Raw genomic sequence first — 18,257 nt, 5'->3', positions numbered from 1 at the left:
GTGGTTTTTCCAAAGTCTTGCAAAGTAAGAGAACCATAATTTGAGTCCCAATCTCCTAACTAATAATAGCTAAGATTTATATATTGTCAGGCACTGTGCTAAGCATTTGATCCTCCCAACAACTCTTGGAGATAGGTATTATTATGATTCCCATTTTATAGATAAAGAAACTGAGGCAGACAGAAGCTAAGTAACTAGCTTAGGAATCACACAGCTACTAAATAAGGCTGGATTTGAACTATTCCTGTCCCAGACAATCCTTTATTCACTTTGATATCTAGCTGTCCTCTAATTGGTCCTGACTCCAGGACCAGTGTTCTTTCCACAAAACCACAAAGCTTCTCTTCATAACATATACCAGGAAGATAATACATGTACCATTATTCCCATTTTACAGATGATAATATTGAGAGTCAGAAAGGTTAAAGGGCTAGCCCATGGTGACATAGCTAGCAAATAGAGTTAGAATTCAAACTCAAGCCTTATGGCTCTTAATGCAGAGATCTTTTTACTCCCAAGTCATCACTCACGCACTCATAGAACCCACAGCAACCCCTTTAGAAATAAAGAAACTCAGGCAGATTAACACTTTTCAACATATCCGAGATCCCCCCCTAAAACCCAGTAGCCAATGAAGAATGTTGAGTCTGACCTCAGAGGATTGAGTTCTAACAAGAAAGCTGCTTTCGGTAATCTCCCCCCCTCAAGAAGTTAACTTCTTCCCTATTTGCTCCCTGTTGCCTCTTGATGACTTACTGGCCAGCAATTGGGAGTAAGAAGGCTCTGATTAATTGTTGATGTGACTTTTATCTCAGCTGTACAGAATGACACAGACCATTCTTTGGAAGCCAGTGTACCCAAGGAAAGACCTAAAATGAATCTCATTTTCTCCGATTCTCCCTTTTAAACTACAATGTGGCAGCCCAGTTTATTACAATGAAAATTAGAATTTGAATTAAAGATCTGGATTTGAACCCTGCCTGTGTGACCCTAGAGCAAATACTTTTATTTCTCTGTACCTCAATTTTCATATAAAATGAGGGGGCTAAACTAGCTAAACTGCCACAAATCTGTCATCTCTAAGGACCTCCCCCCACCCCAGAAAGGAGGGAACTTACTATGTCAATGATGGCTCTTTGCAAAAATCTCTGCCCCTAATTGCCAATAATGACATGATATTCTTCGTACGCTCTCCTATTCTTTGCCTGCATTATTTTTGAAATCCTCCCTATCCGGTCCACGTTGTAACTAAATCGAACCAACCTGAAGAGTGAGCGCTGCCTGGTGGCCAGGAATCCATGACCAATCAATCACAGCAAAGCAACCCAGAGAGACTTGTTCCTGCTCCCACGGCTGCTGGCAAACTGAGCCTGAACAAGTCAGAACAGAGCAGACCCTGGGAGAGAACACCGGGACACAAAGCCCAAAGCACGGTGGGTAAGCACAGACGGCCTATTGGACTGATTCAGTGGGAGGACTCGGCTCTGTAGATCTTTGAGAGAATGAGACAGCAGGAAGAGTTCCCTCTGGAAATTCTCCAGTAAAATTCGAAGGCAATCTTTGCAGGGCTCCTGAGCTCCCCTAGGTGCTGTGACCAGGGAGAAAAGCTCACCAACTCCTCACTCAGCAGACTTCTTTTTTTATTCCCCGGCTTACCCCACCCCACCCCACCCACCCCCTCGTCATTGGGTTCCAACAAAGCATGTCAGTAATGTCCCAGTCAGGCCAACCCCATAATAAAATGTACCTACTGAGCCTGAGGGGAGAAAAGTGCCCAAGTGCCTCTGAGGCCTAAACACCTCCTGGAAGCTTGCTAAAGCACAGAACAGATCAACAAACAGCTCAGTTTTCTCTGTTGCTTTAACACTGGAGTCTTCAGGCTTAACTCCAGAGCCTCCATCACAGATGGTGGGGGGGAAGGGGGGAGGAGGAGGATTCTAGAATAATTTGTCCAACACATTCAAGAGTCTGAGCCTTGTAAAACTGATTTCTCTGTGCCCCACCCCCTCCTGCCCCTGCCACCAGTAAATCCCGGACTGTGGTGATGGTTAGTGATTGGGAGACCTCCTTTACAGGCACTGAGGGTAGTGTGGCTTCCCTTTCAAAGAGGGAACTCAAGACTGAATCTCTCCTCTTGCTCCACATTATAAGGGAGGGGAAGGCTCCTTGTTGCCCAACTGACTGAAAGCCAGAGAGAGCTGGGCAGAAAGTGGGCCGTGGTGAGCCCTGATGCAGCCGCCCCCACTGTACCAGTCTGTCCCCATTCCTGCCCTCAATCCAGCACCATAGGTCTTCCTCAACTTCTCTAACGAGCTCACTGGTTTTGACTTCCACAGCAAGCCCCCTGCCCACCCCCTGCTGCTCCCATGCTAGCTCTTTCTGCTCTTTGAGAATCTCTCCCTTCTTCAAACCCTTATATGCACAGTAATAAATGAGCTGATGTTTCTAACTCCTGCTCTTCCATCAGTTCAAGACAGAGGCACCAATTGTCTTCCCCAGAGCAGAAACCAGACCATTCCCTCTGGTCTATCCAGCAACACAGGCTCTCAGTGCCAAAATCCAGCCTGGTCACCTATATTTCTTCCCTTTATTTTCTTGGGCTGAAGTAGGAGACCTAGAATGGCAGAGTGGATAGAGCATTGGACTTGGACTCGGGAAGGTCTGGGTTCAAATACACCTCAGATACTTCCTGGCTATATGAATGATCCTGACCAAATCATATAATCCCTCTGTGCCTCAGTTTCTTCATCTGCAAAGCAGGGGCCTGAAATCCACAATCTCTTAAGATACCTTCCAGCCTTATATCTATGATCCCATGACTTTTTTGTTAAGGGGAATTCCCAGTGATGAAATTCCCTCTCTCAATACAGATCAACTACCACTCTCCAATTTAGTCAAAGATACTTGCCCCTACTAATCCCAAATCTCTCTTCCAAGATCACTTTCCTTTTCATTCTAGATTATCTCACTTTGGGATCTCTAGCTTCGATGGGAAGGTATAATGTTTGGGATGGCTTTCTGGAGGATCTAGGGACCAGACTTGGTCTTTAGTGCAGGAGGCAGGAGAGCCACCAGGAGGATGGTCAAAGATAGAATGTCCTTCCTCCAGTCCTTCTTAGCCCTTATATACCTTATTGTAATTACATTATTACAGCACACTGATTATGTGTGAACTAGAGAACCATTACATCACCATGCTAAGTACTAAGTATATGTATACCATCATCTCATCAGTTCCACTGAGTTAATACCTTGTTTCAAGTATACTTCTCCAGAGTTCTGCTCTCTACAGGAAGGGAAGAAGAATTTATATAACTGCTGGAATACACGGGAGCTACCTGACAGTGGCTGCTGGAGATCCAACCCAGAATGGATCTCCTCGTGTGAGAGGATGATACAAGGAGACTGAGAGGCAGCTACTCTTCTCTGACTTCTCTGACTGAGAGGCCGCTGCCTCTCTCCTCCTCCCTCTGCCTCCAATTTATCTCATTCCTGTATCAGCAACACCTGTGTCAGCAAAGGCTGCCCTGCAGCTTCCTCAGATACTATGATTCACAGCTGTGGAGGCTCTCAGAGAACTGACCTGTCCCTTAATATAACACTTACTATGTGCCAGTCACTGTGCTAAGCACTTTGAATCTCACCAGTCATCATCTCTATGCAGATTATCTATAATAATAAGATTAATATATTAGCAATTCTATAATAATCTATCTTGTATACATCCAAGACAATCATTTCTTCTGAGCTACTGTTTTGGTTATCTTAGAATAAAGGCATCTCAAACTCAAACACGGACAAAACAAAACTTATTCTTTTCCCCAAAACCTTCACCCTTTAGAATTTCTCATTTATTGTGGAGAATACCACCATCATTATATTAGTCACCCAAGTTTGGGATGTCCATGTCAACCCTCAGCTTCTCAACTTACACCCACTCCAAATATCCAGTCTTATTTTTGCCTTCACACTATATCTTATACATAGGTTCGATCTACTCAAACAGCCCTCCAATCTTAGTATGGGTCCTCATCACTTGCTGGATGGGCTCCCTGCTTCAAATCTCTCCCCATTCCAATTCATCCTTCACTCAACTGCCCAAGTGATTTTCCTAAAGCAAAACCCCAAGTCCCACCATGCCCTGTGTCCTTCCCTCAGTAAACTCCAACGGTTCCCTAATATCTCCAGGATAAAATATAGTATTTTATTTGACATTTAAAGCTCTTATTAACTTTATACTCCTCCACACGGTCTATTGATCCAAGATCCCTACCCTCCTTCAGGTTCCTCAAACACAATACCTGGCATTTTCACTGGTTGTCCCCCATGCCTGAAATGCTTTTCCCTTCTCGTCTCCGCCTCCTGGCTTGCTTCAAGATTGAGCTTTTTCAAGAAACCTTATCGTTTTCCACTAGTACCAATTTCCTTCTGAGATTACCTCCCATACACACTGTATATTTCTTGTGAGCTCTGAAGAAGGGGACTGTTTTTGGCTTTTATTTGTATAGTACTGAACACAGTGCCTGGAACACATTTTTATTTATTGACTGATTGGTTAAATTATTTGCTAAGGGTCAAATGGTTAGTGTATGTCAAAGGTATGTACTCGGAGCTTCCCGACTATCCACTCCACCACACTGTCTCCCATTTTTCCTTAATATAACTCAGCTCACTGACTTAAATCATGCTCCTTGTGCTTATAACCTGGCTCTTTACCTGCCCTGGAAGCAGAGAACTGGCTAGAAAGAATAAAAGGGAAGAAGCACTCTAAAGAATCCTGTTGTCATAAATGGCTGCAGGGTCTGTGTTTTAAGAACCCACTGGCCGGCTGGTCCTGTGACACAGCTGGCATCCAAGGGAGCAGCCATTGGGAAAGGGGAGGAAACGCAGGAAAGGGAGGTGGCAGGTGTTTACTAAGGAAGCCCCAGCCCCAGCGCTGCCTGCAGCCTGAGTCACCTCGTTGTGTCCAATCAAGAGGCTTCTTTTCAGGGCTCACATAATGATTTCTGAAAACATGCAGCAGGATTAGAGGGTGTATATGTGATCCTCATGCCTCTGCCCTGCTTCATCTATCAAGAGATTACTGTCATCGGGCTCTCCCAGCTGTTTCAGAAACAGTTTAATTTGAAGACAAGCAACTGGGAAGAGGGGGAGGGGGAGATGTTCTATTTATTCACCTAATAATTTAAATAATGCAACGTCACAGAAAGAAAACTGGACTCATAGTATCATAGATCTAATGCTGAAGAAATCCCAGAGGCCATCTAGTTCAACCCTCTCATTTTACAGATGAGGAAGCTGAAGCAAACAGGATTAAATGACTTGCCCAGAGTCACACAGCCAGTAAATATATGAGGCTGGATTTGAAGTCACATCTTCCTGACTCTGAACCAGATGCTCTATCCACTGACCATCCTGGCATCCCTTCTTGATATCTAGAAACCTAAAAAAAAGGGAGTCTTGACTTTTCAAGTCACCAGGGAGGAAATAAAGTCCTGGATTTGGACCAAAACAAAACATGGTTATTACTTCTGGCTTTATGTGACATCAGCCAAGTTACTTAACCATTTCTAGAACTCAGTTTCCTCTGCTACAACACGAGGGAGTCCCTTCCATCTGTAAATCTGATCCTCCCATTCTCAGTACCCATTGTAGGGCTTTAATTTAGTCTCCAGAGTCTTCCCATCTCGGGAGTCTCCATTTCCCAGAATGCCTAGAGGGCTGGTCCATAGAGTTACCAATCAGTAGATAAACTTTTATTCTAATCGACATATGTTTATAATGAACAGGAAAAAATCCACAGGTGAGATGACACCCATGGAAAGGTGGGAACCTTCTAGCCTAGCTGTCACACAGCAGCTCCATTTAAAAAATATAACAAAGGACAGTGACCACCTGTCTGAACTTAAAGGCAAATGCCCTTGACATTAAATGTCCTGATTTGAATGGATGCCCATCAGTTGGAGAATGGTTGGGTAAATTGTGGTACATGAATTTATGGAATATTATTGTTCTGTAAGAAATGACCAGCAGGATGATTTCAGAAAGGCCTGGAGAGACTTACACGAACTGATGCTGAGTGAAATGAGCAGAACCAGAAGCGCATTATACACTTCAACAACAATACTATATGAAGCTGTATTTTGATGGACATGGATATCTTTGGCAATGAGAGGATCCAAATCAGTTCCAATTGATCAATGATGAACAGAACCAGGTACACCCAGCGAAAGAACATTGGGAAATGAGTGTGGACCACAACATAGCATTTACATTCTTTCCATTATTGTCCGCTTGCATTTTTGTTTTTCTTCCCAGATTATTTTTACCTTCTTTCTAAATCTTATTTTTCTTGTGCGGCAAGATAACTGTATAAATATGTACATGAATATTGTATTTAACATATACTATAACATGTAAAAGTTGGAACAGAAGTTTTTGCAAGGGTCATTGTTGAAAAATTACCCATGCATATGTTTTGTCAATAAAAAGCTATAATTTAAAAAAAAAAAATAAAACCATTAAATGTCCTGGATTCTTTTTCTGCTCCTAGAGAGCACAGAAGTTACAAAATGCAGAAAAAGTTGTCCCAGAGCCCTGCTTTCCACATATATCTCTTCTTTTTAAGTCTCCACCAGACCTCCTGAGTTTCAGAAGCTGCTGTTTTTGATGGGTGCCAAAATCCTTACAGCCCTGAAGGGTTTGCCAAGCACTTTCCATCTCTTATCTCACTTGATCCTCACAACAATCCAATTCTTTAAGTCAGGTACTATTATCCCCATTTTACAGATAAGGAAATTGAGGTTAGAAGATAAGTATCTGGCCTGGATCCCAGAAATAATAAGTGTGTGAAGAAGGATTTGAATTTTGGTTTTGGTGATTCCAAGTCCAACACTCTACCTACCATCCTTGAGAACTGGCTGACTGTCCCCCCATGCTCTCTCTCATCACCACCTCTTGGCTTCTCTGGCTTCCTTCAAGTCCCAACTGAAATCTCATTTTCTACAACACTGACATCAAACTCAAACAGAAATGGACCCTTGCTGGCACCACAAATGAACATTATCTATGTTGTGTTATATTTTAATTGATTTTCTTAAGCATTTTTCAATTAATCTGGTTCTGTCACAATAGGGAGTTTTGCTGCGGGACACCTCTGTAGAGTCTACAGGAAGGCTTTTCTCATCCCCCCTTAATTCAAGAGATTTTCTTCCTGTTGATTATCTCCAGCTTCTCCATATAGAGCTAATTTGTACATAGTTATTGCATATTGCCTCCTCCATTAGACTGAGCTCCTTGGTTTGCCTTTTTTTTGGTACTCCCAGTGGTTAGTACAGTACCTCAAACAAAGTAGGTGCTTAATAAGTTATTTGTTGACTGATAGGTAGACTGAGAAGGAACAGAGTCAGTTCATCCATTTATTCACTCATTCATTGAACATGATTTACTGAATTTCTACTATTGTGCCAGGTGACAGACACAAAGACCCTCCCTTAAGGGAGCTTCTGTGTAGACAGAGAAGTAAAAACAAATATATATTAAGTAAATACCAAGCAATTTGGGGAGAGGGACACTGCTAACAATAGAGAGGATCAGGAGCCATCTTCTATAAGAAGTGTCACTAGAGCCAAGTCCCTGATTTCCCATTTTAATAATAAATATCTATTAAAGAATCATAGCTTTAAGCTTGAAAAGATCTTGAGTTCATTTCACAGAAGAGGAAATAAGCTCAGAAAAATTAGGTGCTTTAGAGAGTCAGTTGGTACAGTACATAGAGTCTTGAATCTGAAGTAAAGAAGATAGTCCAAATCAAAACTTAGGCACTTAGTAGCTGTGTGACCCTGGGCAAGCCACTTAACCTGTCTGCCTCAGTTTCTTCCATTGTAAAATGGATACCATTATAGCACCTACCTTCCAAGGAAAACCTAAATTCAAATTCTTCCTCAGACACTTATTAGTTGTATGATCCTAGGTCAGATAATTATCTTCTCCTAGCCTCAGTTTCCTTATCTGGAAAATGGAAATAATAGCAGAACCTGACTTACCAAGTTGTCGTGAGGACTAAGTGAGATTAGAGATGGAAAAATAATATTTGTGAAGCCTCTAGCACATACTAAATCCTTAATAATCCCTTGCTCAGGGTCTCATGGGTAAACAACGTAAGGATTGAGATCGCAACTCCAGAGGCTCCTTTACACTGTATCTGCCACCTTTCATGCATTGGACATGGGCCAAACTACACCTCACACTCTGTCACACTAGCAAGGCCACTCTAATGAGAGGTAAGGAAAGGGAGGGGAAAGAAGGAAGTTACAGTCAGTAAGAGCTACTTATTACTTCCTTATGTTCCACACTCACTTGGCCAGGCGCTTGGAGCCATTCCTTTCCACATGTACTCCCAAAGCCAAAATCCTAGTTCAGCCCCTCAATATCCCTTGCCAGGACTACTGAAATACTCTTCCTCTTGGTCCCCTTAATTCCTAATTTTTCCCCTCTCCTCTTTTCTGAGAACAGACTCTTCCTTCCTAGCAGAATATAAGGCCCTTGAGATTTTTTGCTGTTACTGTTTCTGCCTTTGTTCAGTGCCTAGTATATCAGAAGTGCTTAATTAAATGTTGGTTAAATGACTAAATGATACTCAGTCATTAAATTTTGCCCAATAGAAACTTGTACTGTATCATTAGCCAACATAGGTAATTTTCCTTGCCCTAAGGAGGAAAGAACACTGGGGCAAAAGGATGTATGGAAATTACCACACGGAGAGGTGGGCACTGAGGCAAAGGGAATTGAGTACAGGAAGGAAATTGGAATCAGGAAGTCTGAGCTTCCAAATCTGACAGCTTTTCCAGCTAAGTGACAATGGCAAAGCACGTGCTCTCTGAGCCTCAATTCATCTGTACAACTGTAATGATAGTAATTTTCTCTAGCTACTAGGCAGAACACATAACCTATCTGAGCCTCCATTTATTCATCTGTGACTTGGGGTGATGGGGGCAGTTAAGTATGGATAGAGATCTGGGCCTGAAGTCAAGATCCTAAATTCAAATCCAGCCTCAGATACTTACTAACTGTGTGACCCTGGCAAGTCATTTAATCCTGTTTGCCTCAGTTTCCTCATCTGTAAAATGAGCTGGAAAAAGAAATGTCAATCCACTCCAGTATCTTTGCCAAGAAAACCCCAAATGGGGCCACAATGAGTGGGACATGACTGGAAAATAAACAAAAAATGGGGGATTGTAACTGTAGTACCTACTTGCCTCTTGGGGTTGTTGTGAGGCTGAAACATGATGATGTTTCATGTTTTTACAAACATTATTTTGTTTTATATATATATATACACACACATATATAATGTTTCTACAAACATTAGTGTTATCAACATGTCAGTTGTTGATAGCACCCAAGGGATTAATCTACCTAAAATAAGAAGCATGTTTAAGGATCTATCTTGAATTAGGCACTGGGGATACAAAGACAAAAGTGAGCCTCCCCCACACACCCCAGGCGCACCCCGACTCCAGCCCCCGAGGAGCTTTTGTATGAAATATATACACATGCAAATACCTCCAGGAATGGAGAACTCAATAACAAGGAAGCTCATTCTACTGTTGGACAGCTCTTACTTGTTAGGAACTTGGGGAGTGAGATCTTACAGACCAAGCAGTCATTCACTTTGCAGAAGAGAAGACACAGAGAGAAAGAGAATGGACTGACAAGGCAGAGAAGCCAGATGTTGGGAGAAGCACAGCTGGCAGGAACTAAAGAGGTAACAGAAAGAAATTCAGTCAAAAGGAGAAAGGGGAGGGCTGTTAATCAGTTTCAAAAGATTAAGAATTACCTCTTCGAGTTCCCTTCCATAGAAAAGAGCTATTAAATAATTTTTAATAGGAATCTATCAAACTTGGATAGATTGAGAAAACAGTGGTTAAGTCACAGGAAGTGACTAGAGAACGCTCTTCCTTATCTGGGGGAACTGCTGCTTGGGAATGAGACAGAAAGGCCCTGCTAACATCGCCCGGGTCCCCAAAGCTGGGTATCGGAATGACTCAGACATCCCACCAATTTTAGACCTACTCTGTCTCACCAACGCCATGCCCTTCTCCCCCAGGGTCAAGCTGCTTCTTCACTCTCCTTTCTAGCCTGATCTATGCTTAGCCCAATGCACACCACAGGGTGACTCCTGACAAAGGCACTCAGCAGCACATTTTAATAACTTAATTACTTCCCAGCATTAACACTTGAAGGGCAAGGGAGGAATTTATCCTCCAGTGAACTCAACTGCCTCATCTCTATTTCACTTCCATCCACACATTTATTAAATGTGTATTATGTGTCAGGCAGGCTGCCAGCTCACAGAACTTGGGGTCACATCCCACTTTGGTAAATCACTCCCTAAGTAACCTGGGCAAATCCCACCAAGCCTCTCTCTGGGCCTTAGTCTTAGTAAAACAAGTGTATGATGAGGAGGGGGTGGGGTAGTTAACTGGCCCTTAAGAGATCTAGAATCCCATCACATGGAGATAAACTCAAAGCTAGTCATCTCTATACTTCAGAAATCCTTCCCAGTGTCTCCATTTCTCTTCTTCATTTCCCCAGACTTGCTTTTATGCTAAGCAGAGGCCAGGCTTCCAGTCACACCAGGGCTTCTGCAGCTTGTAAAAAGCAAGACCAGCAGCAGTAGCTCTGGACCACGTTGCTCCGGTTCTCAGAATTCTCTCGGAACTCAACCAAGTCCAGGGCCCAACTCAATGAGTAAGAGAGAGCTGTGAGCAAGTAAGACCGACGAGATATTCGAGACTGAACCTCTGACTGTTCTCCACGTCCAAGAGAGAGGTGAAGGGTCCTACCCATACTCACATCCACATAAAGAGGAGGTCATTTGGTCCATGCCCCAGCCTCTGAGTCCATGCCCACCAGCCCAATCTGGCCTCTTCTGAAACAACTCCAAACTTGAGTTTATTCATACCAAGTCCCAGATTTCACAGGGTTTATACAAGACATGGAGGGGTACCTGGCAACCGCGCTTTCCCCACACCTGGTAGAACTCCCTGGTGGCCTCAATGTTACTTAGCCCCAGACCCCGCAGGTGCGGCCGCCTGTGGAGCGAAGGGGCGGGGCGCGCCGGACCGCAGGACCTCGGTTCAAACCTCCAAGGCTGCGGGAAGGGCCTAGGGAAGGGAAGGGAGCAGACGGGAAGGGAAGGGAAAAGGGAGGGGGAGGAAAAGGAAAGGAAGGGAAGAGAGGAGAGAGGAGAGGAGGGAAAGGGGAGGGGAGGAGAAGGAAGGGGAAAAAAAGCTCCACCTCACCCAGCTGACCCCAGACAACTCCAAACCCATTAACTCCCACTGCTACCCCATTCACTGCCAGCTGGAACTGTGGGACTAGCCATGGGAGCCACGAGAATAGAGGGTCCTTCAACCCGCTCTCAATCCGGCAGAGCTGCCCCACCTCAAGATCGGCCCCTCTCTTCCTCCCATCCAGCATCCCACACCTCCTTACACACACACACACACACACACACACACACACACACCCGCACCCACCCCCATCACTTACCCGGCTCCCGCGACTGGGCCATGCCGTCTGATCAGAGGAAGGCGGGAGGCAGTGCGGCCCGAAGGAGGAGGAAAACCAGAAAGGGGAGGAGAGGAAGGAGGAGGAGAAGAAAAAGGAGGAGGAGGAGGAGAAGGGGAAGCGGAGCGGAGCCGCCCCGGCCGGAGGCCCCAGCCCGGACCCCGCCCCTCCCCAATCCAGCGCCCCCTTCCCGGCCCAGAGCTGCTCCTGCCGAAGCCCCCAGCCCCCAACCAGCGGGCGCCACTCTCCACCGCCGGGCTTCGGGGCCGCACCTTGCCCAACGGCTCCCCAACCACCCTGCGCCGCGCACCCCCCCATCAAATATCCGAGAGAGAGAGTGAGCTGTAAGAAGAGGCACTCCCCGGGGACCCAAAGCCTCGCCAGGCTGCGGGGCACCCAGACTGGCAGCGAGCCAGTTCAGCGGCTAGGGCGCGGAGGAGGAGGGGGGCCTGAGGCGGCCGTGCCAAGCTGCGCGGTGCCCCTGCCCTTGCCCCGATCCTGTCGGGAGAACCCGGCCGAGCCTCTGGCTCCCTGGCTCTGCGCGCCCTCCCCGCAGCGCCTTCCCCCCCTCCCCCGGCCTCTGCCTCGAAGCTGGGCCGCTGAAGCGCTCCCCTGCTTCTCCCCACTCGGTCCGGCAGGCCCGGGGCACCCTACCTGCGCCTCGGAGGGTGCGGACCCTACGCGCTGCGCAAAGCCGTCTTGGCAGCGCGTCCTTCCCTCCCCTGCAGCCGCTACCTGGGCTGGGAAACCAGCCCGGCCAACAGGAAATATGAGAGTGTGCCCGAGGGCGCCCAGGGCTCCTGCGGTCCCTCTGCTGGAAAGAGGCTCTCACTGCGTCCGGGAGCGGCTGCCCCGGGCCCCTGGGCCCCTGGGCCCCTGACTCCCGGTCCCCGGCCCCTGACCTCCGACTTCAGGCTCCAAAGTCCTGAAGAACCTCACCGGGGCTGGACAACCCAGGCCAGATCCCCTCCTCCTCTATTACACTTCCATTTTTCACCTTCACCCACCCTTCGATCCTTCTCTTGGAGACTTTTCCCATGGGGTACCTCCTGGGAAGATCCCAGCCAGGGCAGAACACCTGCCAATGCCACAAAGCTGTTAAGGAGAGGGCATAGGAAACTGGGCTTCAGAACAGTTGGATGGAATGAGAATCCAAAACAAGGTTATTAATTCCACAGGCCCAGGAACCCCAACCCCACCCCTCTGGCAGGTAGTGTTCAGATTTCTCCTCTACAGCCTTAAGGACAAGCTTCCCGAAAATCTGCTCTTGGTCTTATTCCCTAATCCCTCTACGTTCTCCCGGGGAGTATCCATCCATCCCTTGGCTTCATCTTCTATCACTTGACTCCCAAGTCTCTCCTCACCCCTATCTATGCCATCCCACATCCCTAAACGGCCTGTTGGACATAAACTCCACACGAGTCATCTGTCCCTTCTTCACCTGAACTCAGTATGTTCAAACTGATCTCACAAATCCTCCCCAGCCTATCCTTCTTCCCAAGATCCCTACTGCTGGTGATGGCACCGCCATCTCAGGGTTGAAACCTCCAAGAATCTAACTGCAATATTCATCATTTTAGCCATCACTCACTTCTAATCATTTACGGGGTCTAACTTGTCAGTTCACTAGATACTTTCTTCCGAGCTGCATTTCCACCTACAGTATACTTTGGCGATTTGGTAATAGTGAATCTAGAGATGGAATGGTGAATCTGGAATCAGGATCTGAATCTAAATTCTTCCACAGTGTGACTTAAATTACTTAATCTCTATAAAATGAGAGTTTGGTACACGATCTGTAAAAAAGTCCCTTTCAACTGTAAATCCATTATCTTATGATCTAGGGCTTGCAGTCTAAGAGGAAACAAATTCTACTGAGGGTAAAAACTGAAGAGAAAGAAAGGTGAATGTTCTGCTTAATGAGAAAACTTAATTTTGTTTCAGTCCTTTTGGCTGAAAATTCTTCCACAATCTCTTGGGCCACATTTCTACTTCCATTCAATTGGCAGTTAGTAAAGGTGTATTAAAGGTGCAATAAGAGCTTGTTACTTGAAGTGATAGAAGTTGGACAGGATATCATCTGTTTAGCTCATCAGCCAGCCTTGAGAAAGTGTCCCTCTCTCTAATCCAAATGGAAATTCTTTTAGTCTCAAGTGCTAAATAATCAGTGCTAGAGACATGTGCCAAATGCTGTCTCTGTTACATGTCACCTTCCTCCATTCTTTCTCTTCATCCAAAGATTTAGCTTTACAAAGAGTTAGAATTGAGCATGTCCTCTCTCAAAGCCAAAAGACGAGAAAGATGGGTTTTTTTTCCAGTTCTATTCTTCCCACGGATAGGAACACAGAGAAGTTGTTCTCTCCATCAATGAGTGGAATCCCGCAAATATGGGGCTTCATCTCCATGTTACCTAAAATTGTCTTTGCCGTCATGGAGATTACAGTTTACTTCATAACCAATATCCCACTCCCTCCCCTAAAATGATTTCCAGGGAAATGGAAAATCCCTCTGAGGATAAGAATATTATTTGTAGTCTTTAAAATTTGCAAAATGTGACTTTCATAAAAACAATCTGAAATCAGATACAAAAAAAAAAATCAATCCATTGACACTATAGTTTTAGAAATTACCTGGGACATTAAATGACTTGTCCTGCTTCATACAGTCAGTAAATGTTGGAAAATAGATTCACTCACTGTGTCCTGAAGTGGCTCTTTCTGACTCCAGTAAAATTACCTCTACACGAGATCACACTGCCTCTCATTCAGTCAAGAAACTTTTATAGAATATTTAATATCATATGCGAGACCATATTGTTGTTTTTCCTTCCTTCTCAAAGAGGACCAAATGATTTCAGGAAGGTGATGTCTTGACTTGTTAGTGAATTGGATTAAAACAAATCAGGGCTATGTAAACTCATCAGCTTCACTCTCTCCAGAACCATCTGGTTCCAATGGCAAGATACACAGATCTTGCCAGCCCCTCCTTGCCTACCCAGTGAGAGACCCTTGCCTTTTAATGCTAAGGTCCTTCCCAGTTCTCAGCTTGTCGGTGGCAGTGTTGGAGAACAGGTGTTGAATCCCAGAAATATATTGGAGTTTGGGGTTCGTATCACAAAAGAATTTGTAGATAACAAAAACAAAAAACTTTGCTTTAAAGATAAACCAATATGTCTCATATGTCTTACACTACATTTCGTAAAGCATTTCACAAATGCACTTTTCAGTTACTCCTAAACACCTGATTCATTGAAGAATTTCCTTTCTAACTCATCAGTGCAAACTTAAGTTAGCTAAAGTAACCTAACAAAGTACAGAACAAAATGTTCTGGAGAAGAAGAAGGAGAAGAAGGAGGAGAAGGAGGAAGAGGAGGAGGAAGAGGAGGAGGAAGAGGAGGAGGAAGAAGAGGAGGAGGAGGAGGAGGAGGAGGAGGAGGAGAAGAATTAGTAGGTTCAGACCATTTTTAAATCAGTATTTTATTGTGCTGATGTGCTAATTTCCAGAAGGGAGTTTTAGCCATTAACACAGGGAAGTCACCATATATCAAGTTCCTACTGAATTAGCTAAATTCCTAAAGAAGTTAGCAAAGAAGTGGAGTACCAATAGGTTCTTCTATAGGACAAAAATAACCTCAGTAATTAACACCGATTGGATACAGTAATTGTGGGGTCATGATCATTCTGTCAACGCAAGAAATTTGACAAGAAATTCAAAAATGTCCTACTGCAATAAATATCCACTAAGGAACACTTAAGAACAGAAGTTCCACTTAAGGAAATAATCCTGTCTGTACTCCTCTCTGCTTGCCTCAGTAGTAATTGAATAGTAATTCAGACCTCTCCTATTAATGCTTCTCCCTTTGATCCAGGAAGCTATTAAAGACCCTGTCAGTAATACACAGGAAGGAAGGAAGGAAGGAAGGAAGGAAGGAAGGAAGGAAGGAAGGAAGGAAGGAAGGAAGGAAGGAAGGAAGGAAGGAAGGAAGGAAGGAAGGAAGGAAAGAAGGGAGGGAGGGAGGGAGGGAGGAAGGAAAGAAAAGAGGAAGGAAGGAATTGTCTTCAAATTTCTGCCTTCAAGGATCATATAGTATAAGTAGTAGGTGAATGCAGGAAGCACAGATAATCCAAGTCATAAAATGGTGTTTGCAAGAGAATCACAAAAATGAATTAAGTTAAATTTTGTGAATGTTTGTTATGTGCCAACCATATATGAGGCATGGTACTGGGTACTTCAGGACATCAAAGAAAAAAATAGTGCCTGCTCTTCAGGAGCTTATGCTTCAGAGCCCAGATAAAATACACATATAAATAAACAGATAAAAGGTAGTTTAGCAAGAGCACTAACAACCGGGATGGGTTAGGGATAAGAAAAAGACTTCATGGAGGAAAGGTCATCTGAGTTGAGCCTTGAAGGGGGTGAAGATTGCAAGAGAAAGAGATAAAGAAAGAGGAGGTTCACAAGGGGAGAATGGCTTGTATAAATGTGTAGAGACTGGAAATGGAATGTTTGGAGTAGGGAAATATGAAGTTAGAGCCAGAAAAACTTTGATTAATAGGAATATTCTATTAACTTAGGAATTTCTTTATCCACCACTCTTTGAGGAAAAAGAAGCAAATAACAACAAAGCAAATTTTCTCATGAGCCCAGGATAATCAATTACATTATCTACATTGCTGATTCCCCTAATTGCTAGTGATCCCTCCCCAAATCACTGTCACTTTTATATATGACCTGTAAAGAATTGACTCCCAAAGGTAATACTGAGTGAGATTTAAACTCACCTGTGAAATGTCATGAAGAAGAATAATGCATGATTATGAGCAATATCCTCCCATAAAGGAGAGAGAAGCAGTGAAGGGGAAAACTAGTCCAAAGAAACCTTGGCAAGACATCCAGTTAAGCAAAGCCATCCTAACGGCATTCAAAGATGAAAAACAGGAAAAGGGCTAATGAAAAATGGAAATGGGTTTCCATCAAGGGTAATGGAACTATCACCACATTTGGACTTAATCCCACAGTCCTTGAGGTGTTCACATGGGGAGTAGAAATGGCATAAAAGAAAACAAGTGGAAAAAGCCATCAGGATGGAGTTCTAAAGCAAAGTCCATGTTGAGGAAGAATTTACTGTGGATGATGAGATACTCCAGGCGCTTCTGTTTGTGGATGACATTGTTCTGATTACTTCAAGGTCTGGGACATTGCAAGACCTCCAGAGAGGATATGGAATCATTCGAACTTAACTACTTACATGGTAACAACCAAGAAAGAGGAAGAAAAACTGTCAGTTGCCCAGATTAATAATACGCATTTACATGGACCAGCAAAGAGTGCATATATTGAGAGAAAGATAGAACATAAAGAATGAATTAGGAGCAAAATTAAACTAAAGGGGGAAAGCAAGTCAGATTGCCTTTTGGAAATCGCGAAACTCTTTGATTCCAAGGTTTTCATAAAAGATCTATCTTTGAAATATTAACATTCTACTGTATGTTGTATAGCAGTGAAGCATGGAATACAACAGTCTTTGAAGAATTAAAAATGATCATCTCACCGAAGGTTGCAATATACTCTGTGTTCTAAAGGTCTTAGAGCTAGTAAGAGAAATAATTGTTTCTTTTTCACATAAATAATCAATTATTGAATTAGGACCAGGAGTGTGAGTTGTTCAGTCTCTGAAGGACATTGCTGATAATGAGATTGAATTAATTTTTTTCCCTCAATCTTGTGTCTATCCAGGTGTAGAAGCCCCATTGTGCTCTACACAGATTTGGATGGGAATAAATTCTTTGATTAGATTGCCTAAGGTGGGCAATTTAGAAGTAAATGACATAATGAAAGTCACACACACACACATCCTCATTAGAATACATCTACCCCTCAGTGTAACATTCATTCTTCTCATTAATTGTTAACCAATCAGAGTTGATTGTCACCCTCAGGGACATCCACTCTTCCAAGGACATATAAATTGTAAGCCTAGTGTCATGATTTATCTTTAGCATTTGAGATTATCCTGACCCATTTTATCAATAATGTGCTAGAATCATTAATAAAATGATTGATTACCCAGAAATTATGTCTCTTGAACTTTTTAAATGTCACACCACTTATGCTTACAACTTATGCTGTAAACCATTTGGGATACCCTGTGGGTACTTCAAAGAAGAAGAAGAAAAGATGCTGTCAAGGAAATTGTATGAGAAAGAGGACAGATGGGCTGATTGTGTATCAAGGATCTAGGATGACAAATGAATGCATCTTTGGCTCCACTCCAAGGGGAAAGGTAGGGAAGCTTTCTTGCATATTGAGCAGATTGTCTGTGGCAAAACTGAGAGAGAACATGGACAATCCCATAAGATGGGCAGGCAGAAATAGATTGTGACCTACATTATGTGAAGGATCAACATCAAGAAAATATAATGTAAGTTTTGTATTTATCTATGAATATGCTGTATCTTCCAAATAGAATATGTGTCCTAAAAAAAGAAACCTCTTTAAGTCTTTGCGTCCCAAGGGACTAGCCCAATTCCAGGTGCATAGTAGGTACTTAATAAGTATTTGTTGATTGGCTTTTAATATACATGTAAAAGTATAATATAAGTCATTCAAGTATATTTATTCAGCACCTATTATGTGCAGAATTCTAAGTCTCAGTCTCATGGAGCTTACAATGAGAACTGATG

At 43.7% G+C, this 18,257-nt stretch overlaps 2 protein-coding genes across 5 annotated transcripts in view; one reads left to right on the top strand and one right to left on the bottom strand.

Moving 5' to 3' along the window:
- AMPD3 (adenosine monophosphate deaminase 3) overlaps positions 1-12,363 on the bottom strand; it is a 76,927-nt gene extending 64,564 nt beyond the window's left edge. Inside the window, exon 1 of one of the 4 annotated variants that reach the window (XM_031942794.1) lies at positions 12,229-12,363. Coding sequence is in view for 2 of the 4 variants with exons in the window: in XM_031942792.1 (XP_031798652.1) it covers positions 1,264-1,300 (37 nt within the window). In the remaining 2 variants the exon portion in view is untranslated. Of the gene's footprint in view, positions 1-1,263; positions 1,643-11,011; positions 11,196-11,556; positions 11,643-12,228 lie in introns of those variants that run through there. The other 3 variants (XM_031942793.1, XM_031942795.1, XM_031942792.1) reach the window with 3 other exon arrangements.
- On the top strand, positions 11,577-12,454 carry LOC116420067 (vegetative cell wall protein gp1-like). Its single transcript, XM_031943558.1, has 2 exons — positions 11,577-11,581; positions 11,755-12,454. Exons 1-2 carry the CDS (start codon positions 11,577-11,579, stop codon positions 12,452-12,454), a joined length of 705 nt encoding a protein of 234 aa, XP_031799418.1.
- Positions 12,455-18,257: the final 5,803 nt, after the last annotated feature.

This window comes from Sarcophilus harrisii, chromosome 6 (genome assembly GCF_902635505.1).
Source record: "Sarcophilus harrisii chromosome 6, mSarHar1.11, whole genome shotgun sequence".
NCBI classification, from domain to species: domain Eukaryota; kingdom Metazoa; phylum Chordata; class Mammalia; order Dasyuromorphia; family Dasyuridae; genus Sarcophilus; species Sarcophilus harrisii.
Note: the sequence above shows the minus strand (reverse complement) of the source record. Positions and strands in the feature narration are given on the sequence as shown.